At 56.4% G+C, this 25,276-nt stretch overlaps 1 protein-coding gene across 1 annotated transcript; it reads left to right on the top strand.

Moving 5' to 3' along the window:
- The first annotated feature begins 836 nt into the window (after positions 1 to 836).
- Positions 837 to 23,682, top strand: ly97.2 (lymphocyte antigen 97, tandem duplicate 2). Its single transcript, XM_078217237.1, has 3 exons — positions 837 to 998; positions 14,805 to 14,915; positions 21,956 to 23,682. Exons 1-3 carry the CDS (start codon positions 947 to 949, stop codon positions 22,153 to 22,155), a joined length of 363 nt encoding a protein of 120 aa, XP_078073363.1. The 5' UTR covers positions 837 to 946; the 3' UTR covers positions 22,156 to 23,682.
- The last annotated feature ends 1,594 nt before the right edge of the window (positions 23,683 to 25,276 follow it).

Genomic DNA, 25,276 nt, shown 5'->3' with positions numbered 1-25,276 from the left:
ATGGTCGTAAATCCCATCCCTAAGGACCTTTTCCATCAATTTACCAACCACCGAAGTCAGACTAACCGGTCTATAATTACCAGGGTCATTTCTATTCCCTTTCTTAAACAGAGGAACAACATTCGCCACTCTCCAGTCCTCTGGCACCATCCCCGTGGACAGCGAGGACCCAAAGATCAAAGCCAAAGGCTCTGCAATCTCATCCCTCGCCTCCCAAAGAATCCTAGGATACATTTCATCAGGCCCAGGGGACTTATCGACCTTCAGTTTATTCAAAACTGCCAATACATCCTCCCTCCGAACATCTATTTCCTCCAGCCTATTAGCCTGTAACACCTTCTCTTCCTGAAAAACATGGCCCCTCTCCTTGGTGAACACTGAAGAAAAGTATTCATTCATCACCTCGCCTATCTCTACTGATTCCATACACAAGTTCCCACCACTGTCCTTGACCGGCCCTAACCTCACCCTGGTCATTCTTTTAATCCACCTAACCTGCACATCTTTGGACACTAAGGGGCAATTTAGCATGGCCAATCCATCTAACCTGCCCATCCTTGGAGTGTGGGAGTAAACCGGAGCACCCGGAGGAAACCCACGCAGATACAGGGATAACGTGCAAACTCCACACAGACAGTCACCTGTGGCTGGCACGTTGCTGGAAACAAAGCAGCCAGTATGTAAATATCTCTGGCTGCACACTGCAACACAAGGTGGCCAATATCCCAAGTTGCCAGGACTAACATAGGTCTGATGCTGAAGGGGTTAAAGCCAGTTCTTCCCTCCTCCTCATCCTTCAGCCTGTATATAATACAGCTCATCTGCCTCAGAACATCAGAAGGAACACGAAGAAACCTCTGGCGTGGGATAGCTGAGCATTTTTCCCCAATTATTTTCAGTTCCCTCTGTGTCTAAATCTCCAGCGGAGAGGTTAAGAAATTGAAAGATGAAGTCCCTCTTTCTCCTTGGCTGCGCAGTGGTCCTGTGTGTCTCGCTGGGTAAGAAATGACTGATAAATACTACTCTGGTCAATCGGTGTTGTTCTGAGTTTCTGATGTCGGGGTGGGGTGCAGCGGGGCGGACAGGGGGTGCGGAGGAAGCGGGGGGAAACTTTGCTTCCAAAATAAAAGAGAATCGGGTCAGGTACAAAAAATAATTTGCCAGACTCCACTGGAGAATGGAGTTGTTAAGTTTAGTTGTGGGATACAGTGGGTGGGGTTATGTTACCGTGATGTTTTATACAACACTGGCTGCTTCCCCCGTGGGATCGATTCTGTCCTGGCCACAGCAGCTTGGGAAAGGGATATCATTGCATCGGGAATGGCCAAGGGGGTGGGGAGGGGCTTGAAAGGGTGAAACGCTTTCCAACAATGAGTCTGGCATCTCTTCTGAGTTTTGAATTTACAGACTTGACTTGATCAGGGGTGTTTGAAAAGTGTTTGTCATTCCATATTTCCCGTTCTATCCTCTGAGTGAATGTGTGAGAGTGTGTGTGTGTGTGTGTGTGTGAGAGAGGTTTCAGAGGGTGTTGAGGGGGTGAGTGGGATGGTACAGGACAGGGGGTGGGGGGCTCACACACACACACACTGACACACAACCTGAAAATTAGTTTGACCAATGTAAAGTTTGAAGGTGAGAAGTGTTCCTTCACTCAGAGCGTGTGCCTGGAATTCACTCAGCTGAACGGCTGGTGTGGAGGGGCAGAGGGTGGAGGAGGGGGGAAGGGGGGGTGGAGGAGGGGGGAAGGGGGGGTGGAGGAAGGGGGAAGGGGGGGTGGAGGAGGGGGGAAGGGGGGGTGGAGGAGGGGGGAAGGGGGGGTGGAGGAGGGGGGAAGGGGGGGTGCAGGAGGGGGGAAGGGGGGTGCAGGGGAGGGGGGGGCAGTCAGGGGTTGGGCAGTTGGTGGATAGAGGGAGATCGATTGGAACAGTCAAACCTCAGGCTGACGGGTCTGCGCTTGGGGCTGAGGGCTGTGTTCAGGGTGGCTGGGACAGGGCGGTGTGGGGAGGGGGATGGAATTTGAACCAGTGAGTGACTCGCTGCAGGATTCCCAGCCTCTGACCTGCTCCGGCAGCCACTGTGTTCATATGGCTGCTTCCCAGCTCAGTCTCTGCTCAATGGTAACCCCGTAAGGAGTTTAACAACACCAGGTTAAAGTCCAACAGGTTTATTTGGTAGCAAAAGCCACACAAGCTTTCGGAGCTCCAAGCCCCTTCTTCAGGTGAGTGGGAATTCTGTTCACAAACAGGGCAAATAAAGACACAGACTCAATTTACAGAATAATGGTTGGAATGCGAATACTTACAGGTTGCCTGGACCTGCAGAGTCTCACTGGCTGTCTTGTCTGGAGACAATACACATCTCTTTAACCTGTCTTGATGCTCTCTCCACTCACATTGTTTGTATCTTAAAGACTAGATTAGTTGTAAGTATTCGCATTCCAACCATTATTCTGTAAATTGAGTCTGTGTCTTTATTTGCCCTGTTTGTGAACAGAATTCCCACTCACCTGAAGAAGGGGCTTGGAGCTCCGAAAGCTTGTGTGGCTTTTGCTACCAAATAAACCTGTTGGACTTTAACCTGGTGTTGTTAAACTTCTCACTGTGTTTACCCCAGTCCAACGCCGGCATCTCCACATCAATGGTAACCCCCCAGGGTGTTGACAGTGGTGGGGGGGTGGAGTTCAGCAATGGTAATGCCACCCCCCGCTGAGGGAGGGGGATTCGGCAATGGTAACGCCACCCCCCTCCCCCCCTGGGAGGAGGGGGGGTGGAAAGCCAGATCTTGTACAGCTCAGTGGAGATTATGTGGAGAGGTGTCCCTGAAGCTATTCATGGGCTGACGGACACGTTCAGCCCCAACCCCCCCTTCACTCTCCAGGAAATGGAAGCAATGTTGGCCCTGAACAGGGCGGGGGATTTTGGGCTGAATCGTTCAGGAAGATCGCAGCTGCATCCCCCCCCCTCCCCCCCAATCCCTTTCTGTCTAGGTTCACTGGGGAGGGGTCATCTAGAAGTTTGGGGGGGGGGGGGGAATCAGCGCCACAGCTCAGCCTCGGGCGGGGGCGTGGTGGGGGGCGGGGGGGGGGGGGGGAGCAGCACCCCGATAGAGACAGGTTGGCACAATGCCCAAAGCGATTCTGACTGCCATGCCAACAGTTCATGGGCAGCGCAGGGTCCCGTGGGCCAGTGCAGCTATAAGACCATAAGACATAAGAGCAGAATTTGGCCACTCGGCCCATTGAATCTGCTTGGCCGTTCAATCATGGCTGATATTTTTCTCATCCCCATTCTCCTGCCTTTTCCCCATATTAATCTAGAACCTATCTATCTCTGTCTTAAAGACACTCAATGACCTGGTCACCACAGCCTTCTGCGGCAAAGAGTTCCACAGATTCTCACTTTATTAGTCACAAGTAGGCATACGTTAATGCTGCAATGAAGTTACTGTGAAAACCCCCCAGTCGCCACACCGATGCCTGTTCGGGTACACTGAGGGAGAATTTAGCACGGCCAATGCACCCTAACCAGCACGTCTTTTGGTCTGTGGGAGGAAACCGGAGCACCCGGAGGAAGCCCACGCAGACACGAGGAGAACGTGCAGACTCCACGCAGACAGTGACCCGAGCCGGGAATCGAACCCAGGTCCGTGGCGCTGTGAGGCAGCAGTGAACCCGGGTCCCTGGCGCTGTGAGGGAGCAGTGAACCCGGGTCCCTGGCGCTGTGAGGGAGCAGTGAACCCGGGTCCCTGGCGCTGTGAGGCAGCAGTGAACCCGGGTCCCTGGCGCTGTGAGGGAGCAGTGAACCCGGGTCCCTGGCGCTGTGAGGGAGCAGTGAACCCGGGTCCCTGGCGCTGTGAGGCAGCAGTGAACCCGGGTCCCTGGCGCTGTGAGGCAGCAGTGAACCCGGGTCCCTGGCGCTGTGAGGGAGCAGTGAACCCGGGTCCGTGGCGCTGTGAGGCAGCAGTGAACCCGGGTCCCTGGCGCTGTGAGGCAGCAGTGAATCCGGGTCCCTGGCGCTGTGAGGGAGCAGTGAACCCGGGTCCCTGGCACTGTGAAGCAGCAGTGAACCCGGGTCCCTGGCGCTGTGAGGCAGCAGTGAACCCGGGTCCGTGGCGCTGTGAGGCAGCAGTGAACCCGGGTCCCTGGCGCTGTGAGGCAGCAGTGAACCCGGGTCCCTGGCACTGTGAGGGAGCAGTGAACCCGGGTCCCTGGCGCTGTGAGGGAGCAGTGAACCCGGGTCCGTGGCGCTGTGAGGCAGCAGTGAACCCGGGTCCCTGGCGCTGTGAGGCAGCAGTGAACCCGGGTCCCTGGCGCTGTGAGGCAGCAGTGAACCCGGGTCCCTGGCGCTGTGAGGCAGCAGTGAACCCGGGTCCCTGGCGCTGTGAGGCAGCAGTGAACCCGGGTCCCTGGCGCTGTGAGGCAGCAGTGAACCCGGGTCCCTGGCGCTGTGAGGCAGCAGTGAACCCGGGTCCCTGGCGCTGTGAGGGAGCAGTGAACCCGGGTCCGTGGCGCTGTGAGGCAGCAGTGAACCCGGGTCCCTGGTGCTATGAGGCAGCAGTGAACCCGGGTCCCTGGCGCTGTGAGGCAGCAGTGAACCCGGGTCCCTGGCGCTGTGAGGGAGCAGTGAACCCGGGTCCCTGGCGCTGTGAGGCAGCAGTGAACCCGGGTCCCTGGCACTGTGAGGCAGCAGTGAACCCGGGTCCCTGGCGCTGTGAGGCAGCAGTGAACCCGGGTCCCTGGCGCTGTGAGGCAGCAGTGAACCCGGGTCCCTGGCGCTGTGAGGCAGCAGTGAACCCGGGTCCCTGGCGCTGTGAGGCAGCAGTGAATCCGGGTCCCTGGCGCTGTGAGGCAGCAGTGAACCCGGGTCCCTGGCGCTGTGAGGCAGCAGTGAACCCGGGTCCCTGGCGCTGTGAGGGAGCAGTGAACCCGGGTCCCTGGCACTGTGAGGCAGCAGTGAACCCGGGTCCCTGGCGCTGTGAGGCAGCAGTGAACCCGGGTCCCTGGTGCTGTGAGGCAGCAGTGAACCCGGGTCCCTGGCGCTGTGAGGCAGCAGTGAACCCGGGTCCCTGGCGCTGTGAGGGAGCAGTGAACCCGGGTCCCTGGCGCTGTGAGGCAGCAGTGAACCCGGGTCCCTGGTGCTGTGAGGCAGCAGTGAACCCGGGTCCCTGGCACTGTGAGGGAGCAGTGAACCCGGGTCCCTGGCGCTGTGAGGCAGCAGTGAACCCGGGTCCCTGGCGCTGTGAGGGAGCAGTGAACCCGGGTCCCTGGCGCTGTGAGGCAGCAGTGAACCCGGGTCCCTGGCACTGTGAGGGAGCAGTGAACCCGGGTCCCTGGCACTGTGAGGCAGCAGTGAACCCGGGTCCCTGGCGCTGTGAGGCAGCAGTGAACCCGGGTCCCTGGCGCTGTGAGGGAGCAGTGAACCCGGGTCCCTGGCGCTGTGAGGCAGCAGTGAACCCGGGTCCCTGGCGCTGTGAGGCAGCAGTGAACCCGGGTCCCTGGTGCTGTGAGGCAGCAGTGAACCCGGGTCCCTGGCGCTGTGAGGCAGCAGTGAACCCGGGTCCCTGGTGCTGTGAGGGAGCAGTGAACCCGGGTCCCTGGCGCTGTGAGGCAGCAGTGAACCCGGGTCCCTGGCGCTGTGAGGCAGCAGTGAACCCGGGACCCTGGCGCTGTGAGGGAGCAGTGAACCCGGGTCCCTGGCGCTGTGAGGCAGCAGTGAACCCGGGACCCTGGCGCTGTGAGGGAGCAGTGAACCCGGGTCCCTGGCGCTGTGAGGGAGCAGTGAACCCGGGTCCCTGGCACTGTGAGGGAGCAGTGAACCCGGGTCCCTGGCGCTGTGAGGGAGCAGTGAACCCGGGTCCCTGGCGCTGTGAGGCAGCAGTGAACCCGGGTCCCTGGCGCTGTGAGGGAGCAGTGAACCCGGGTCCCTGGCGCTGTGAGGGAGCAGTGAACCCGGGTCCCTGGCGCTGTGAGGCAGCAGTGAACCCGGGTCCCTGGCACTGTGAGGGAGCAGTGAACCCGGGTCCCTGGCGCTGTGAGGGAGCAGTGAACCCGGGTCCCTGGCACTGTGAGGGAGCAGTGAACCCGGGTCCCTGGCGCTGTGAGGGAGCAGTGAACCCGGGTCCCTGGCGCTGTGAGGCAGCAGTGAACCCGGGTCCCTGGCGCTGTGAGGCAGCAGTGAACCCGGGTCCCTGGCGCTGTGAGGCAGCAGTGAACCCGGGTCCCTGGCGCTGTGAGGCAGCAGTGAACCCGGGTCCCTGGCACTGTGAGGGAGCAGTGAACCCGGGTCCCTGGCGCTGTGAGGCAGCAGTGAACCCGGGTCCCTGGCGCTGTGAGGGAGCAGTGAACCCGGGTCCCTGGCGCTGTGAGGCAGCAGTGAACCCGGGTCCCTGGCGCTGTGAGGCAGCAGTGAACCCGGGTCCCTGGTGCTGTGAGGCAGCAGTGAACCCGGGTCCCTGGTGCTGTGAGGCAGCAGTGAACCCGGGTCCCTGGCGCTGTGAGGCAGCAGTGAACCCGGGACCCTGGCGCTGTGAGGCAGCAGTGAACCCGGGTCCCTGGCGCTGTGAGGCAGCAGTGAACCCGGGACCCTGGCGCTGTGAGGGAGCAGTGAACCCGGGTTCCTGGCGCTGTGAGGGAGCAGTGAACCCGGGTCCCTGGCACTGTGAGGCAGCAGTGAACCCGGGTCCCTGGCGCTGTGAGGCAGCAGTGAACCCGGGAACCTGGCGCTGTGAGGGAGCAGTGAACCCGGGTCCCTGGCGCTGTGAGGCAGCAGTGAACCCGGGACCCTGGCGCTGTGAGGGAGCAGTGAACCCGGGTCCCTGGCGCTGTGAGGGAGCAGTGAACCCGGGTCCCTGGCGCTGTGAGGCAGCAGTGAACCCGGGTCCCTGGCGCTGTGAGGGAGCAGTGAACCCGGGTCCCTGGCACTGTGAGGCAGCAGTGAACCCGGGTCCCTGGCGCTGTGAGGCAGCAGTGAACCCGGGTCCCTGGCACTGTGAGGCAGCAGTGAACCCGGGCCCCTGGCGCTGTGAGGCAGCAGTGAACCCGGGTCCCTGGCGCTGTGAGGCAGCAGTGAACCCGGGTCCCTGGCGCTGTGAGGCAGCAGTGAACCCGGGTCCCTGGGGCTGTGAGACAGCAGTGAACCCGGGTCCCTGGCGCTGTGAGGCAGCAGTGAACCCGGGTCCCTGGCACTGTGAGGCAGCAGTGAACCCGGGTCCCTGGCGCTGTGAGGCAGCAGTGAACCCGGGTCCCTGGCGCTGTGAGGCAGCAGTGAACCCGGGTCCCTGGCGCTGTGAGGCAGCAGTGAACCCGGGTCCCTGGCGCTGTGAGGCAGCAGTGAACCTGGGTCCCTGGCACTGTGAGGGAGCAGTGAACCCGGGTCCCTGGCGCTGGGAGGGAGCAGTGAACCCGGGTCCCTGGCGCTGTGAGGGAGCAGTGAACCTGGGTCCCTGGCACTGTGAGGGAGCAGTGAACCCGGGTCCCTGGCGCTGTGAGGGAGCAGTGAACCCGGGTCCCTGGCACTGTGAGGCAGCAGTGAACCCGGGTCCCTGGCGCTGTGAGGCAGCAGTGAACCCGGGTCCCTGGCGCTGTGAGGCAGCAGTAAACCCGGGTCCCTGGCGCTGTGAGGCAGCAGTGAACCCGGGTCCCTGGCGCTGTGAGGCAGCAGTGAACCCGGGTCCCTGGCGCTGTGAGGCAGCAGTGAACCCGGGTCCCTGGCGCTGTGAGGCAGCAGTGAACCCGGGTCCCTGGCGCTGTGAGGCAGCAGTGAACCCGGGTCCCTGGCGCTGTGAGGGAGCAGTGAACCCGGGTCCCTGGCGCTGTGAGGCAGCAGTGAACCCGGGTCCCTGGCGCTGTGAGGGAGCAGTGAACCCGGGTCCCTGGCGCTGTGAGGCAGCAGTGAACCCGGGTCCCTGGCGCTGTGAGGCAGCAGTGAACCCGGGTCCCTGGCGCTGTGAGGGAGCAGTGAACCCGGGTCCCTGGCGCTGTGAGGCAGCAGTGAACCCGGGTCCCTGGCGCTGTGAGGCAGCAGTGAACCCGGGGCCCTGGCGCTGTGAGGCAGCAGTGAACCCGGGTCCCTGGTGCTGTGAGGCAGCAGTGAACCCGGGTCCCTGGCGCTGTGAGGCAGCAGTGAACCCGGGTCCCTGGTGCTGTGAGGGAGCAGTGAACCCGGGTCCCTGGCACTGTGAGGCAGCAGTGAACCCGGGTCCCTGGCGCTGTGAGGCAGCAGTGAACCCGGGACCCTGGCGCTGTGAGGGAGCAGTGAACCCGGGTCCCTGGCGCTGTGAGGCAGCAGTGAACCCGGGACCCTGGCGCTGTGAGGGAGCAGTGAACCCGGGTCCCTGGCGCTGTGAGGGAGCAGTGAACCCGGGTCCCTGGCGCTGTGAGGCAGCAGTGAACCCGGGTCCCTGGCGCTGTGAGGGAGCAGTGAACCCGGGTCCCTGGCACTGTGAGGGAGCAGTGAACCCGGGTCCCTGGCACTGTGAGGCAGCAGTGAACCCGGGCCCCTGGCGCTGTGAGGCAGCAGTGAACCCGGGTCCCTGGCGCTGTGAGACAGCAGTGAACCCGGGTCCCTGGCGCTGTGAGGCAGCAGTGAACCCGGGTCCCTGGCGCTGTGAGACAGCAGTGAACCCGGGTCCCTGGCGCTGTGAGGCAGCAGTGAACCCGGGTCCCTGGCGCTGTGAGGCAGCAGTGAACCCGGGTCCCTGGCGCTGTGAGGCAGCAGTGAACCTGGGTCCCTGGCACTGTGAGGGAGCAGTGAACCCGGGTCCCTGGCGCTGGGAGGGAGCAGTGAACCCGGGTCCCTGGCACTGTGAGGGAGCAGTGAACCCGGGTCCCTGGCGCTGTGAGGCAGCAGTGAACCCGGGTCCCTGGCGCTGTGAGGGAGCAGTGAACCCGGGTCCCTGGCGCTGTGAGGCAGCAGTGAACCCGGGTCCCTGGCACTGTGAGGGAGCAGTGAACCCGGGTCCCTGGCGCTGTGAGGGAGCAGTGAACCCGGGTCCCTGGCACTGTGAGGGAGCAGTGAACCCGGGTCCCTGGCGCTGTGAGGGAGCAGTGAACCCGGGTCCCTGGCGCTGTGAGGCAGCAGTGAACCCGGGTCCCTGGCGCTGTGAGGCAGCAGTGAACCCGGGTCCCTGGCGCTGTGAGGCAGCAGTGAACCCGGGTCCCTGGCGCTGTGAGGCAGCAGTGAACCCGGGTCCCTGGCACTGTGAGGGAGCAGTGAACCCGGGTCCCTGGCACTGTGAGGGAGCAGTGAACCCGGGTCCCTGGCGCTGTGAGGCAGCAGTGAACCCGGGTCCCTGGCGCTGTGAGGGAGCAGTGAACCCGGGTCCCTGGCGCTGTGAGGCAGCAGTGAACCCGGGTCCCTGGCACTGTGAGGGAGCAGTGAACCCGGGTCCCTGGCGCTGTGAGGCAGCAGTGAACCCGGGTCCCTGGCGCTGTGAGGGAGCAGTGAACCCGGGTCCCTGGCGCTGTGAGGCAGCAGTGAACCCGGGTCCCTGGCGCTGTGAGGCAGCAGTGAACCCGGGTCCCTGGTGCTGTGAGGCAGCAGTGAACCCGGGTCCCTGGTGCTGTGAGGCAGCAGTGAACCCGGGTCCCTGGCACTGTGAGGGAGCAGTGAACCCGGGTCCCTGGCGCTGTGAGGCAGCAGTGAACCCGGGACCCTGGCGCTGTGAGGCAGCAGTGAACCCGGGTCCCTGGCACTGTGAGGGAGCAGTGAACCCGGGTCCCTGGCGCTATGAGGCAGCAGTGAACCCGGGTCCCTGGCGCTGTGAGGCAGCAGTGAACCCGGGTCCCTGGCGCTGTGAGGGAGCAGTGAACCCGGGTCCCTGGCGCTGTGAGGCAGCAGTGAACCCGGGTCCCTGGCGCTGTGAGGCAGCAGTGAACCCGGGTCCCTGGCGCTGTGAGGGAGCAGTGAACCCGGGTCCCTGGCGCTGTGAGGCAGCAGTGAACCCGGGTCCCTGGCGCTGTGAGGGAGCAGTGAACCCGGGTCCCTGGCGCTGTGAGGCAGCAGTGAACCCGGGTCCCTGGCGCTGTGAGGGAGCAGTGAACCCGGGTCCCTGGCGCTGTGAGGGAGCAGTGAACCCGGGTCCCTGGCGCTGTGAGGCAGCAGTGAACCCGGGTCCCTGGCGCTGTGAGGCAGCAGTGAACCCGGGTCCCTGGCGCTGTGAGGCAGCAGTGAACCCGGGTCCCTGGCGCTGTGAGGGAGCAGTGAACCCGGGTCCCTGGCGCTGTGAGGGAGCAGTGAACCCGGGTCCCTGGCGCTGTGAGGGAGCAGTGAACCCGGGTCCCTGGCGCTGTGAGGGAGCAGTGAACCCGGGTCCCTGGCGCTGTGAGGGAGCAGTGAACCCGGGTCCCTGGCGCTGTGAGGGAGCAGTGAACCCGGGTCCCTGGCGCTGTGAGGGAGCAGTGAACCCGGGTCCCTGGCGCTGTGAGGCAGCAGTGAACCCGGGTCCCTGGCGCTGTGAGGCAGCAGTGAACCCGGGTCCCTGGCGCTGTGAGGCAGCAGTGAACCCGGGTCCCTGGCGCTGTGAGGCAGCAGTGAACCCGGGTCCCTGGCGCTGTGAGGGAGCAGTGAACCCGGGTCCCTGGCGCTGTGAGGGAGCAGTGAACCCGGGTCCCTGGCGCTGTGAGGGAGCAGTGAACCCGGGTCCCTGGCGCTGTGAGGGAGCAGTGAACCCGGGTCCGTGGCGCTGTGAGGCAGCAGTGAACCCGGGTCCCTGGCGCTGTGAGGGAGCAGTGAACCCGGGTCCCTGGCGCTGTGAGGGAGCAGTGAACCCGGGTCCCTGGCCCTGTGAGGCAGCAGTGAACCCGGGTCCCTGGCGCTGTGAGGCAGCAGTGAACCCGGGTCCCTGGCGCTGTGAGACAGCAGTGAACCCGGGTCCCTGGCGCTGTGAGGCAGCAGTGAACCCGGGTCCCTGGCGCTGTGAGGCAGCAGTGAACCCGGGTCCCTGGCGCTGTGAGACAGCAGTGAACCCGGGTCCCTGGCGCTGTGAGGCAGCAGTGAACCCGGGTCCCTGGCGCTGTGAGGCAGCAGTGAACCCGGGTCCCTGGCGCTGTGAGGCAGCAGTGAACCCGGGTCCCTGGCGCTGTGAGGCAGCAGTGAACCCGGGTCCCTGGCGCTGTGAGGCAGCAGTGAACCCGGGTCCCTGGCGCTGTGAGGGAGCAGTGAACCCGGGTCCCTGGCACTGTGAGGGAGCAGTGAACCCGGGTCCCTGGCGCTGTGAGGGAGCAGTGAACCCGGGTCCCTGGCGCTGGGAGGGAGCAGTGAACCCGGGTCCCTGGCGCTGTGAGGGAGCAGTGAACCCGGGTCCCTGGCGCTGTGAGGGAGCAGTGAACCCGGGTCCCTGGCACTGTGAGGGAGCAGTGAACCCGGGTCCCTGGCGCTGTGAGGGAGCAGTGAACCCGGGTCCCTGGCGCTGTGAGGGAGCAGTGAACCCGGGTCCCTGGCTCTGTGAGGCAGCAGTGAACCCGGGTCCCTGGCACTGTGAGGCAGCAGTGCGAACCACTGCTGTCAGTGCCGCTCCAGTCAGTGCGTGGAGAGGGATCGCTGATTTCCTCCCAAGTAATCTTCCAAAAAGAAAGAACCTGGGAAAAACAGGACGGTAACAAGACACAACAAGGGTCCAAACACACAAAGAGAGGATAATCCAACCCCTGCCAAGTCTTGCTGCCAGCTTCATTCCAGTCTTGTATCTCCAAACTTGAACAGACACAATGAGGTGCAGTGGGTGGGATTGATGTTAGTCTGAAATATTGTCGAGTTAGCCAACAAAATGATATGTACCCAGAGGCTGTCAGTGGATAAGTGATTGCTTAAAATGCTGGATTGCATATTGGCAAGCCAAAGTGAGGAAGGCTCAGAAAGAGAGCATTAAAAAGATTTTCTGTTTGTGAAGTTTTTTTTAAAATTCCTTCGTGGGACAGGGCGTTGCTGGCTGGCCAGCATTTATTGCCCATTCCTAGTTGCCCGAGGGCAGTTGAGAGTCAGCCACATTGCTGTGGCCCTGGAGTCACATGTAGGCCAGACCGGGTAAGGACGGCAGATTTCCTTCCCTAAAGGACATTAGTGAAAGATTGAAAGGGTGCAGAGGAGATTTACAAGGATGTTGCCTGGATTGAGTGACATGCCTTATGAGGATAGGCTGAGGGAGCTCGGTCTTTTCTCCTTGGAGAGACAAAGGATGAGAGGAGACCTAATAGAGGTATATAAGATGTTGAGAGGCATAGATCGGGTGGACTCTCAGAGGCTTTTTCCCAGGGTGGAAATGGCTGCTACGAGAGGACACAGGTTTAAGGTGCTGGGGTGTAGGTACAGGGGAAATGTTAGGGGGAAGTATTTCACACAGAAGGTGGTGGGCAAGTGGATTCGGCTGCCGTCAGTGGTGGTGGAGGCAAACTCAATAGGATCTTTTAAGAGACTCCTGGATCAGTACATGGGACTTAATAGGATGGCAGGTTATAGGTAGGCCTAGAAGGTAGGGATGTGTTCGACACAATTTGTGGGGCCTGTTTTGTGCTGTAGTTTTTCTGTGTTTCTATGTTTCTAACCAGATGGGTTTTTCCGACAATCGGCAATGGTTTCATGGTCATCAGTAGATTCTTAATTCTAGATATTTATGAATTCGAATTTCATCATCTGCCGTGGCAGGATTCAAACCCGGGTCCCCAGAACATTTCGCTGAGTTTCTGGATTAATAGTCTGGCGATAATACCACTAGGCCATTGCCTCACCAGATGATGAGAAACCTGTCAATTTGGGGAAAAGCTGCAGTGAGATGAAAGGGGCAACTGGAGTGGGAGAGAATGGCCAAGATAATAAATAAATATTTCCCCCACACAGAGAAGGTGGCTATTAGAATCATAGCTGGGGGTCACTAGACAAGGGATTTGTTCAAACATAAGGCAGGTAAATAACTGGTAACTTATATTACCCATCCCTAATTGCCCCTTGAGAAGGTGGTGGTGAGCTGACTTTTTGAACCGCTGAGGTGTAGGTACACCCACAGTGCTGTTTGGGAGGGAGCTCCAAGATTTTGACCCAGCCACAGTGAAGGAGCGGCCAATGTATTTCCAAGTCCAGATCACCAACAACCTGTCCTGGTCCCCCCATACCGACACTATAGTTAAGGAAGCCCACCAATGCCTCTACTTCCTCAGGAGGCTAAGAAAATTCGGCATGTCCGCTACGACTCTCAACAACCTTTACAGATGCACCATAGAAAGCATTCTTCCTGGCTGTATCACAGCTTGGTATGGGCTCCTGCTCCGCCCAAGACCGCAAGAAACTACAAAGGGTCGGGAACGTAGCCCAATGCATCTCGCAAACCAGCCTCCCATCCATTGACTCTGTCTGCATTTTCCGCTGCCTTGGAAAAGCAGCCAGCATAATTAAGGACCCCACGCACCCTGGACATTCTCTCTTCCACCTTCTTCCGTTGGGAAAAAGATACAAAAGGCTGAGGTCACGTACTAACCGACTCAAGAATAGCTTCTTTCCTGCTGCTGTCAGACTTTTCATAGAATCATAGAAACCCTACAGTGCAGAAAGAGGCCACTCAGCCCATCGAGTCTGCACCGACCACAATCCCACCCAGGCCCTACCCCCATATCCCTACATATTTACCCGCTAACCTACGCATCTCAGGACCCTAAGGGGAAATTTTAGCATGGCCAATCAACCTAACCCGCACATCTTTGGATTGTGGGAGGAAACCGGAGCACCTGGAGGAAACCCACGCAGACATGGGGAGAACATGCAAACTCCACACAGACAGTGACCCAAGCCAGGAATCGAACCCAGGTCCCTGGAGCTGTGAAGCAGCAGTGCTAACCATTGTGCTACCATGCCACCTTAAAGGTAGGTCCATTTTGAATGGACCTACCTTATATTAAGCTGATCTTTCGCTACAACCTAGCTCTGACTGTAGCACTACATTCTGCACCCTCTCCTTTCCTTCTCCCCTATATACTCTATGAACAGTATGTACTGTCTGTATAGCATGCAAGGAACAATACTTTGCACTGTATCCTGATGCATGTGACAATAATAAATCAAATCAAACTCAGGATGGTGAGTGACTCGGAGGGGAACCTCCAGGTTGTGGTGTTCCCAGGTATCTGCTGCCCTTGTCCTTTTAGATGGTAGTGATTGTGGGTTTGAAAGGTGCTGCCTAAGGAGCCTTGGTGAGTTGCTGCAGTGCATCTTGTAGATGGTACACACGGCAGTCACTGTGCGTCGGTGGTGGAGGGAGTGAATTTATTTGTGGATCGGGTAACAAGAGCAATGAGAGGAGGAGCTGGCTCTGTTATGAAAACCCTCCAAGATCTTGGAATATTCCCAGTATAACCCACTGAGATCGCCAGGGGTGCAGGTGAATAGAAAACAGTGATAAAACAGATGGATAGATAGAAACAGAGATAGGAAAAAGGGCAGGGAGGGGAAGAGGTAAAGAGGAATAACTCGCCAGAGAGTGAGTTTGCCATTTAACAAGGAGGTGGCCACTTTCATTTTTGTGATGAGATTTCTGTTCTGCCATTGGTCTCTCCCTCGGCCAATGTGAGAGCAATGAGGAGAGACTGTATCAGGTTATTGATGGAGAGGGCTCTTCAGCCTATCAGATCTACGTGGATCCACCCAGTAAGATCTGGAAGATTCATCACTTCCCCTGAAGGGGTTGAGTGGCCTGGTTGGCATGTCGGGTATTATTGCTGCTCTGGTTCAGTGATTGTTTTCTGTGAATCAGTGCTGCAGTCTGATTTATGTCTTTAAACTCTAATCCCTTTCTCCATTCTCTCCCATGTTCCCAATGTACAGGCGCTTGCTTAGAGTGCTACCATTGCAGTCTCTCACTGAGTAGATGCACAACCGGTGCCAAAAACTGCACCAATGCGAACGAGGTTTGCTACGAACGTATTGGGAAAGCAGGTAAGCCTGAACCAGCTCAGACGCCGCTCTGTAGAAACCCTGTCTTACTGGATTCTTGAACATGCAACTGGGGGGAGGGTCCCTATTTAAGACGGTGCTGGAGAGAATTTTCTTTTCCTCAGAGGGTTGTGCATCTCTGGAACTCTCTTCCTCTAAAGGCAGTGGAAGCAGAGTCTTTGAATATTTTTAAGTCACAGCGAGATAGATTCTCGATTAACAAGAGGGTGTAAGGTTATTGAAGAGAGGCGGGGTAATGTGGGGTTGAAGTTACAATCGGAACAGCCAGGATCTTAGGGAGAATTGTAGAGTCTCTACAGTGCAGAAGGAGGCCATTTGGCCAATCGAGCCTGCACTGACAACAATTCCACTCAGGCCCTATTCCTGTAACCCTACGTATTTACCCTGCTAAACCTCCTGACACTAAGGGGCAATTTAGCATGGCCAATCCCCCTAACCCGCACATCTTTGGACACTAAGGGGCAATTTAGCATGGCCAATCCACGCAACCAAAGGGATGACTGTTAAGTGGGCGGCTTTCAAAATGTGTTAACCAGGGTTCAGGGTAAACACATTCCTCTTAGAGTGAAGGGCAAGGCTGGCAGGAGTAGGGAACCCTGGCTGTCTCGGGATATTGAGGCCCTGGTCAAGAAGAAGAAGGAGGCACATGACATGCATAGGCAGCTGGGATCAAGTGAATCCCTTGAAGAGTATAGGGGATGTAGGAGTAGAGTTAAGAGAGATATCAGGAGGGCAAAAAGGGGACACGAGATTGTTTTGGCAGATAAGACAAAAGAGAATCCAAAGAGTTTCTACAAATACATAAAGGCCAAAAGAGTAACTAGGGAGAGAGTAGGGCCTCTTAAGGATCAACAAGGTCATCTATGTGCAGATCCACAAGAGATGGGTGAGATCCTAAATGAATATTTCTCATCAGTATTTACTGTTGAGGAAAGCATGGATGTTAGGGAACTTGGGGACATAAATAGTGATGTCTTGAGGAGTGTACATATTACAGAGAAAGAAGCGCTGGAAGTCTTAAAGCGCATCAAGGTAGGTAAAGCCCTGGGATCTGATGAAGTGTATCCCAGGACATTGTGAGAGGCTAGGGAGGAAATTGCGGTTCCCCAAGTAGAGATATTTGAATCATCGATAGTCACGGGTGAGGTGCCTGAAGATTGGAGGGTGGCAAATGTTGTGCCTTTGTTTAAAAAGGGCTGCAGGGAAAAGCTTGGGAACTACAGGCCGGTGAGCCTCACATCTGTGGTGGGTAAGTTGTTGGAAGGTATTTTGAGAGACAGGATCTACAGGCATTTAGGGACGCAAGAACTGATTCGGGACAGACAGCATGGCTTCGTGAGTGGAAAATCATGTCTCACAAGTTTGATTGAGTTTTAGAACATAGAACATTGAACATTACAGCGCAGTACAGGCCCTTCGGCCCTCGATGTTGCACCGACCTGTGAAACCAATCTAAAGCCCATCTAACCTACACTATTCCAATATCATCCATATGTTTATCCAATGACCATTTAAATGCCCTTAATGTTGGCGAGTCCACTATTGCTGCAGGCAGGGCATTCCACGCCCTTACTACTCTCTGAGTAAAGAACCTACCTCTGACATCTGTCCTATAGTGGAGGGATGGGTTGGTAAGTTTGCTGACGACACCAAGGTAGGTGGTGTTGTGGATAGTTTGGAGGGATGTCAGAAGTTGCAGCGAGACATAGATAGAATGCAAGACTGGGCGGAGAAGTGGCAGATGGACTTCAACCCGGATAAGTGTGTGGTGATCCATTTTGGCAGATCCAATGGGATGGAGCAGCAGTATAAAATGAAGGGTACCATTCTTAGCAGTGTAGAGGATCAGAAGGACCTTGGGGTCCGGGTCCATAGGACTCTTAAATCGGCCTCGCAGGTGGAGGATGCGGTCAAGAAGGCGTATGGCGTACTAGCCTTCATTAATCGAGGGATTGAGTTTAGGAGTCGGGAGATAATGCTGCAGCTTTATAGGACCCTGGTTAGACCCCACTTGGAGTACTGCGCGCAGTTCTGGTCACCTCATTACAGGAAAGATGTTGAAGCCATTGAAAGGGTGCAGAGGAGATTTACAAGGATGTTGCCTGGATTGGGGGGCATGCCTTATGAGGATAGGTTGAGGGAGCTTGGTCTCTTCTCCCTGGAGAGACGAAGGATGAGAGGTGACCTGATAGAGGTTTACAAGATGTTGAGGGGTCTGGATAGGGTGGACTCTCAGAGGCTATTTCCAAGGGCTGAAATGGTTGCTACGAGAGGACACAGGTTTAAGGTGCTGGGGGGTAGGTACAGGGGGGATGTCAGGGGTAAGTTTTTCACTCAGAGGGTGGTGGGTGAGTGGAATCGGCTGACGTCGGTGGTGGTGGAGGCAAACTCGTTGGGGTCTTTTAAGAGACTTCTGGATGAGTACATGGGATTTAATGGGATTGAGGGCTATAGATAGGCCTAGAGGTGGGGATGTGATCGGCGCAACTTGTGGGCCGAAGGGCCTGTTTGTGCTGTGACTTTCTATGTTCTATGTTCTATATCTATCACCCCTCAATTTAAAGCTATGCCCCCTCGTGCTAGCTATCACCATCCGAGGAAAAAGGCTCTCACTATCCACCCTATCTAATCCTCTGATCATCTTGTATGCCTCTATTAAGTCACCTCTTAACCTTCTTCTCTCTAACGAAAACAGCCTCAAGTCCCTCAGCCTTTCCCCATAAGACCTTTCTACCATACCAAGCAACATCCTGGTAAATCTCCTCTGCACCCTTTCCAATGCTTCCACATCCTTCCTATAATGCGGCGACCAGAACTGTACGCAATACTCCAAGTGTGGCCGCACCAGAGTTTCGTACAGTTGCAACATGACATCATGGCTCCGAAACTCAATCCCTCTACCAATAAAAGCTAACACACCATACGCCTTCTTAACAACCCTATCAACCTGGGTGCCAACTTTCAGGGATCTATGCACATGGACACTGAGATCTCTCTGCTCATGCACGCTACCAAGTATCTTACCATTAGCCCAGTACTCTGTATTCCTGTTACTCCTTCCAAAGTGAATCACCTCACACTTTTCTGCATTAAACTCCATTTGCCACCTTTCAGCCCAGCTCTGCAGCTTATCTATGTCCCATAGATAACGGGGAACCAAGAAAGGTAGATGAGGGCAGTGCAGTTGATGTTGTCTACATGGACTTTAGCAAGGCCTTTGACAAGGTACCGCATGGTAGGTTGTTGCAGAAGATTAAATCTCACGGGATCCAGGGTGAGGTATCTAAATGGATACAAAATTGACTTCTTGACAGAAGCCAGAGGGTGGTTGTAGAGGGTCGTTTTTCAAACTGGAGGCCTGTGCCTCAGGGATCAGTGCTGGGTCCACTGTTATTTGTCATTTATATTAATGATTTGGATGAGAATATAGGAGTCATGGTTAGTAAGTTTGCAGATGACACCAAGATTGGCGGCGTAGTGGATTGTGAAGGAAGTTATTCCTGATTGCAACGAGATCTTGATCAATTGGGCCAGTGGGCTGACGAATGGCAGATGGAGTTTAATTTAGATAAATGCGAGGTGATGCATTTTGGTAGATTGAACCAAGGCAGGACTTACTCAGTTAATGGTAGGGCGTTGGAGAGAGTTACAGAACAAAGAGATCTAGGGGTATAGGTTCATAGCTCCTTGAAAGTGGAGTCACAGGTGGACAGAATGGTGAAGAAGGCATTCGGCATGCTTGGTTTCATTGGTCAGAACATTGAATACAGGAGTTGGGATGTCTTGTTGAAGTTGTACAAGACATTGGTAAGGCCACACTTAGAATACTGTGTACAGTTCTGGTCACCCTATTATAGAAAGGATGTTATTAAATTAGAAAGAGTGCAGAAAAGATTTACTGGGACGCTACCGGGACTTGATTTTTTGAGTTATAAGGAGAGGCTGGATAGACTGGGACTTTTTTCTCTGGAGCATAAAAGGCTGAGGGGTGACCTTATAGAGATCTATAAAATAATGAGGGGCATAGATCAGCTAGATAATCAATATCTTTTACCAAAGGTAGGGGAGTCTAAAACTAGAGAGCAGCGGTTTAAGGTGAGAGGGGAGATATACAAAAGTGTCCAGAGGGGCAATTTTTTCACACAGACAATGGTGAGTGTCTGGAACAAGCTGCCAGAGGCAATAGTAGAGGCGGATAAATTTTATCCTTTAAAAAGCATTTAGACAGTTACATGGGTAAGATGGGTATAGAGGGATATGGGCCAAATGCGGGCAATTGGGATTAGCTTAGGGGTTTAAAAAAAAAAGGGTGGCATGGACAAGTTGGGCCAAAGGGCCTGTTTCCATGCTGTAAACCTCTATGACTCTAACCTGCACATCTTTGGACACTAAGGGACAATTTAGCATGGCCAATCCAACTAACCTGCACATCTTTGGACACCTAAGGGGCAATTTTCCATGGCCAATCTACCCAGCCTACCCATCTTTGGACACTAAAGAGCAATTTAGCATGACCAATCCAACTTAGCTGCACATCTTTGGAGTGTGGGAGGAAACCGGAGCACCCGGAGGAAACTTACGCAAGCACAGGGAGAACTTGCAAACTCCGCACAGACAGTGACCTGAGGCCGGGTGCCTGGCCCTGTGAGGCAGCAGTGCTAACCACTGTTTTGCTGATTAGTTATTGAATGGCGGGGCAGGCTTGAGGGGCCAAGTGGCCCTACTCCTGCTGCTAATTCCTATGGTGACTTGTCCAGTTGTCATTTCTGAAATTGGCCACACAGCCCACACCTGTGTTACATGGCAACGTGGAAAATAGGAGCAGGTGGAGACCATTTGGCTCTTCAAGCTTGCTCCGCCATTCAATGTGATGATGGCTGATCCTTCATCGTAACACCATATTCCTGCGTTCAGCACATATCCCTTGACAGCTTTAGAGTCTAGAAACCTATTTCCTTCTTAAACCTATTCAGTGACTTGGCCTCCACAGCTTTCTGAGGTACAGAATTCCACAGGTTCACCACCCTCTGAATGAAGAAATTTCTCCTCACCTCAGTCCCTTAATGGCTTCCCCTGTACCCTGAGACTTCCCAGGGAAATCCACAGGGGAACTCTACTGCGTTCAATGATATTAACCCCTTCAATGACTGTAAATCAATTGTTTAAAAAGCCACTGGTTCACTAATGTCCTTTAGGGAAGGAAATCTACCGTCCTTCCGGGTCTGGCCTACATGTGACGCCGGTTGACTCTTAAATGTTCTAGTTTAGGGATCAGATCAGGAACTCTGAGGTTTATTAGGAAGTTAGCCTGGACACCAACTTTATTTGATTTTGGCATTAGTGTGAGGATAAGCTGCTTCACTCCAGGTGTGATTCTATTGACACACCAGGTGGTTTCTATTGAGAACAAACTTTATTTATTTAGAATAATAAAAAGAATTGGCACAACTTTTACCTTTGTTTCATTCATTCGTGGGACATGGGCGTCACTGGCGGGCCAGCATTTATTGCCCATCCCTCGTTGCCCTTGGAGAGCAGTTGAGAGTCAACCACATTGCTGTGGCTCTGGAGTCACATGTAGGCCAGACCGGGTAAGGACGGTGGATTTCTTTCCCTAAAGGAACCAGATGGGTTTTTCCGACAATGGTTTCATGGTCATCAGTAGACTCTTAATTCCAGATATATTTTATTGAATTCAAATCCCATCATCTGCCGTAGTGGGATCTGAACCCGGGTCCCAGAACATTAGCTGAGTTTCTGGATTCACAGTCCACAGATGATACCGCTAGACCATCGCCTTAATCTTAATCATAACTAACTTGATCGTAAGTATTAATTAAAATACTTAAACATGACAAAGTATAACAGCTATCTATCTCTATAGTTCCAATGTAAGCAATATCCCCAGAGACGTAATATTCTCATAGACATAATTCCTACTTATAGAATCATAGAATCATTCACTGCAGAAGGAGGCCATTCAGCCCATCGAGTCTGCACTGACCACAATCCCACCCAGGCCCTATCCCCATAACCCCATGCATTTACCCTGCTAGTCCCCTGACACTCAGGGGAAATTTAGCATGGCCAATCCACCTAACCCGCACATCTTTGGACTGTGGGAGGAAACCGGAGCATCTAGAGGAAACCCACGCAGACACGGGAGAATGTGCAAACTCCACATAGACTGTGACCCGAGCAGGGAATCGAACCTGGGTCCCTGGCGCTGTGAGGCAGCAGTGCTAACCACTTCAGAACCAATTAGTACCAAAAGTAAACTTGCTTATGTGGATGCTAGATATCCAGCCTTTTAATCCTTCCGGGCACAGAAAGACACCTGCCTTCTGACTCCCATAAAGCAGTGTCCAGAGAAGGATCGAACTTCAAACAGCAGAGAAAAAGACCTAGTTCTGGCAGTCTCCAGACTTCTCTCTACAGGTTCCCAAGCAAATAAGCTGGGTTTCTCTCTCAGCCTAGCACTGCCCAGTCACATGACCTTACTTATCAATCAACCTCATCAAGCCCCGCTCTGACAAAAACCCAGGGGGAAAACACTAAACTAACATCCCTGCATTCGTCCAGCTTAACATTCCAGCAATTAAAAGAGAAAATGCTGGAAAATCTCAGCAGGTCTGGCAGCATCTGTAAGGAGAGAAAAGAGCTGACCTTTCGAGTCCAGATGACCCTTTGTCAAAGCTGAGATTTTCCAGCATTTTCTGTTTTGGTTTCAGATTCCAGCATCCGCAGTAATTTGCTTTAACTCCAGCAGTTAAGATCAATTATGTTGCTGCAGTAACAACATGGGGCTGCCGGGTACAGACAAAGTGGCACCGATAATAGAACTGACTGCTTAAACAGATCCTGCACAGGAAACATGACACAATACATTTTGAAAGGCACAGTAGGTCACACCTAGTTCGAGGGTAATTAGGGATGGTGTCCGTACCCAAGGATTGAAAAGAAACAACCTTTGTGGAGAGTGACGCACTTCACCCGCTTAAGCACGTTTCCATGTTTTACAGGCAGTGCGACAGCCACCTCTTCTGGCTGCATCTCACCTTCCAGCTGCAACAAAACGATTGAAGAAAGTTTCCTCAACTTTAAGGTGTCTCTGACCACCAAATGCTGCAAACAGGACCGGTGCAACGGAAGCAGCCACGTTCAATCCTCTCTGCTGCTGATCTTTGCACTGGCTTCACTGTGCTTGGCCGGGTTCCGCTAACTAAGCAGCGGCGGGCGTGGTGTGTGAATGGACTGCATCATTCTGGATGGGGGGGAGGTGGGGGGGGGGGGGGGGCAATGTGTGTGTGGGTCGGGTGGGGGGGGCAATGTGTGTGTGGGTCGGGGCGGGGAGTCAGAGGTGGGACAGGTGTGAAAGGAGTTGATGTATGTTTCTGGCAATGAGCTGTATACAATGATTCCCCAGTTCATGAGAGGGAAATAAAAGTCCAGTGTAAACGGGACAAGTCCCAGGGCAATGCGAATTTGAGGGGGAAAAAGGAACATGGGAATGAAGTACCGACAGGTCCCAGGCCGGGGTCAACTTTCCTCTGAGGGTGAAATTAACTCTTTATGGATTTCCAGCTAACCATTTGGCTGTCTCCCTGATACAATGATTTGCTGTGATGTTAATGGAGGTGTGTGCTTTGCAGTTGATTTTTTTTTCCTGTTTGTTGCAATGTTTGTAGGGGTTTATCTTGACACTTTAACTTTAACCCAGGTGCGGCAGCTGTATGGCTCAAAGGGGGCTCGAAGGGTAAGGCGTTAACCACCGGCGACCCCACTGGATGGGTCACTTCACTTGGTGGCTTTGTGGGCCACTTCAAGCAAAGGGTTTTAGACATGTGTTCAACTCACAGAAGCAGCAAGCCCAGATGGTAACAGGGGGGGCAGGTGGCCTCCAGAGAGCCAGGGTGATGCTCTGGGGACCCGGGTTCAAATCCCACCACGGCAAATGGTGAAGTTTGAAACACTCCGCCATTCTGATCATCAAATTCAATATCCTCGTGTCCTTTGCTCCCTTTAGCCCCAAGAACTATATCTAATTTCTTTTTGAGTTCAATAAAAACTTGGAATTAAAAGCCTGCTGATTATTGTAAAAACCCATCTGGGTCACTAATGCTCCTTTAGTGAAGGAAATCTGCCGTCCTCACCCGGTCTGGCCTACATGTGACTCCAGAGCCACAGCAATGTGGTTGATTCTCAACTGCCCTCTGAGATAACCAAGTGAGATATTCAGTTGTATCAAAAACCATACAGAAAGACTCCAATCCAGACTGATTGACTTCTCCAGGGTGATGAGGGGCGCCGATATCACACGGTGAATGAATTTTAAAAAGGATCAATGAGTGTCCAATGGAAACGGGGCAAGTCGTGGAGAGAGAACCAACCCCAGCATCTGGTGTACAAGAAAATTGGAGCGGCGCTTACCATCTGAAACTGTCACACCCAACTCCAGCCAGGACTCGCCGATCTCGCTCGTCCCCCGCTACCAGCGAGAACGGAGAATTTGGCGCTCAGCCGAATCTCCGTTTGCTGCAGCAGAACTGGAGAATCCCAGCTGCGGGCGAGGTCGGAGGATTCCTGGCAAGCTGTAAAATTGCCTGGCCGAATGAGGAATGTCTTAACCAGTGCCAAGATTAATCTGGGTCCGAGTTGAATTGTTTGGATAGGCTTGCCCAGCACAGACTGGAGCTGGATGTATCACTCTGTTCTAATAAAAAGCTAACATCTTTGAAGATAAATTGTGTTTCTTTTTGGAAGCGATCTTGTAGCTGGAGAACTTTGTCTGCTTTGTCCCCGTATCTCCAGGTTATCAGCCGTACCCGCGCTTTGCGCTGCCACTGCAGGTTGAATCACGACTATGCTCCCAGTCACATGACCACCTTGCTCCCCCACCGTACCCGTCCGCTCCCCCCCCGTAACCCTCCGCTCCCCCCCCGTAACCCTCCGCTCCCCCCCCCGTAACCCTCCGCTCCCCCCCGTAACCCTCCGCTCCCCCCCGTACCCGTCCGCTCCCCCTCGTACCCGTCCGCTCCTCCCCGTACCCCTCCGCTCCCCCCGTACCCCTCCGCTCCCCCCCGTACCCGTCCGCTCCCCCCTTGTACCCGTCCGCTCCCCCCTTGTACCCGTCCGCTCCTCCCCGTACCCCTCCGCTCCCCCCGTACCCCTCCGCTCCCCCCGTACACCTCCGCTCGCCCCCCGTACCCCTCCGCTCCCCCCCGTACCCCTCCGCTCCCCCCTCGTACCCCTCCGCTCCCCCCCGTAACCCTCCGCTCCCCCCCCGTAACCCTCCGCTCCCCCCGTACCCGTCCGCTCCCCCTCGTACCCGTCCACTCCCCCCTTGTACCCGTCCGCTCCTCCCCGTACCCCTCCACTCCCCCCGTACCCCTCCGCTCCCCCCGTACCCCTCCGCTCGCCCCCCGTACCACTCCGCTCGCCCCCCCGTACCCCTCCGCTCCTCCCCGTACCCCTCCGCTCCCCCCTCATACCCGTCCGCTCCCCCCCGTACCCCTCCGCTCCCCCCCGTACACCTCCGCTCGCCCCCCCGTACCCCTCCCGCTCCCCCCGTACCCCTCCGCTCCCCCCGTACCCCTCCGCTCCCCCCCGTACCCCTCCGCTCCCCCCCGTACCCCTCCGCTCCCCCCCGTACACCTCCGCTCGCCCCCCTTACCCCTCCGCTCCCCCCCGTACCCCTCCACTCCCCCCGTACCCCTCCGCTCCCCCCCGTACACCTCCGCTCCCCCCCGTACACCTCCGCTCGCCCCCCCCGTACCCCTCCGCTCCCCCCCGTACCCCTCCGCTTCCTCCCCGTACCCCTCCACTCCCCCCCCCGTACCCCTCCGCTCCCCCCCGTACACCTCCGCTCGCCCCCCCGTACCCCTCCGCTCCCCCCCGAACACCTCCGCTCGCCCCCCCGTACCCCTCCGCTCCCCCCCGTACACCTCCGCTCGCCCCCCGTACCCCTCCGCTCCCCCCCGTACCCCTCCGCTCCCCCCCGTACCCCTCCGCTCCCCCCGTACCCCTCCGCTCCTCCCCGTACCCCTCCGCTCCCCCCCCGTACCCCTCCGCTCCCCCCTCGTACCCGTCCGCTCCCCCCTCGTACCCGTCCGCTCCCCCCTCGTACCCGTCCGCTCCCCCCCGTACCCCTCCGCTCCCCCCCGTACCCCTCCGCACCCCCCCGTACCCCTCCGCCCCCCCGTACCCCTCCGCTCCCCCCCGTACCCCTCCGCTCCCCCCGTACCTCTCCGCTCCCCTCCGTACCCATCCGCTTGCCCCCCGTACCCCCCCGCACCCCCCATACCCCTCCGCTCCCCCCCGTACCCCTCCGCTCCCCCCCGTAC

This window comes from Mustelus asterias, chromosome 8 (genome assembly GCF_964213995.1).
Source record: "Mustelus asterias chromosome 8, sMusAst1.hap1.1, whole genome shotgun sequence".
NCBI lineage: Eukaryota > Metazoa > Chordata > Chondrichthyes > Carcharhiniformes > Triakidae > Mustelus > Mustelus asterias.
The sequence above is the reverse complement of the archived record's forward strand: the minus strand, read 5'-3'. Positions and strand labels throughout refer to the sequence as shown.

Bases quoted from the DNA above. Each gene is read 5' to 3' on its own strand.
- ly97.2 (XM_078217237.1), top strand. From the start codon at position 947: ATGAAGTCCCTCTTTCTCCTTGGCTGCGCAGTGGTCCTGTGTGTCTCG. The intron at 999-14,804 runs GTAAGAAATGAC...CCCAATGTACAG, and splicing joins GGTCCTGTGTGTCTCGCTGG to GCGCTTGCTTAGAGTGCTAC. The intron at 14,916-21,955 runs GTAAGCCTGAAC...CATGTTTTACAG, and splicing joins CGAACGTATTGGGAAAGCAG to GCAGTGCGACAGCCACCTCT.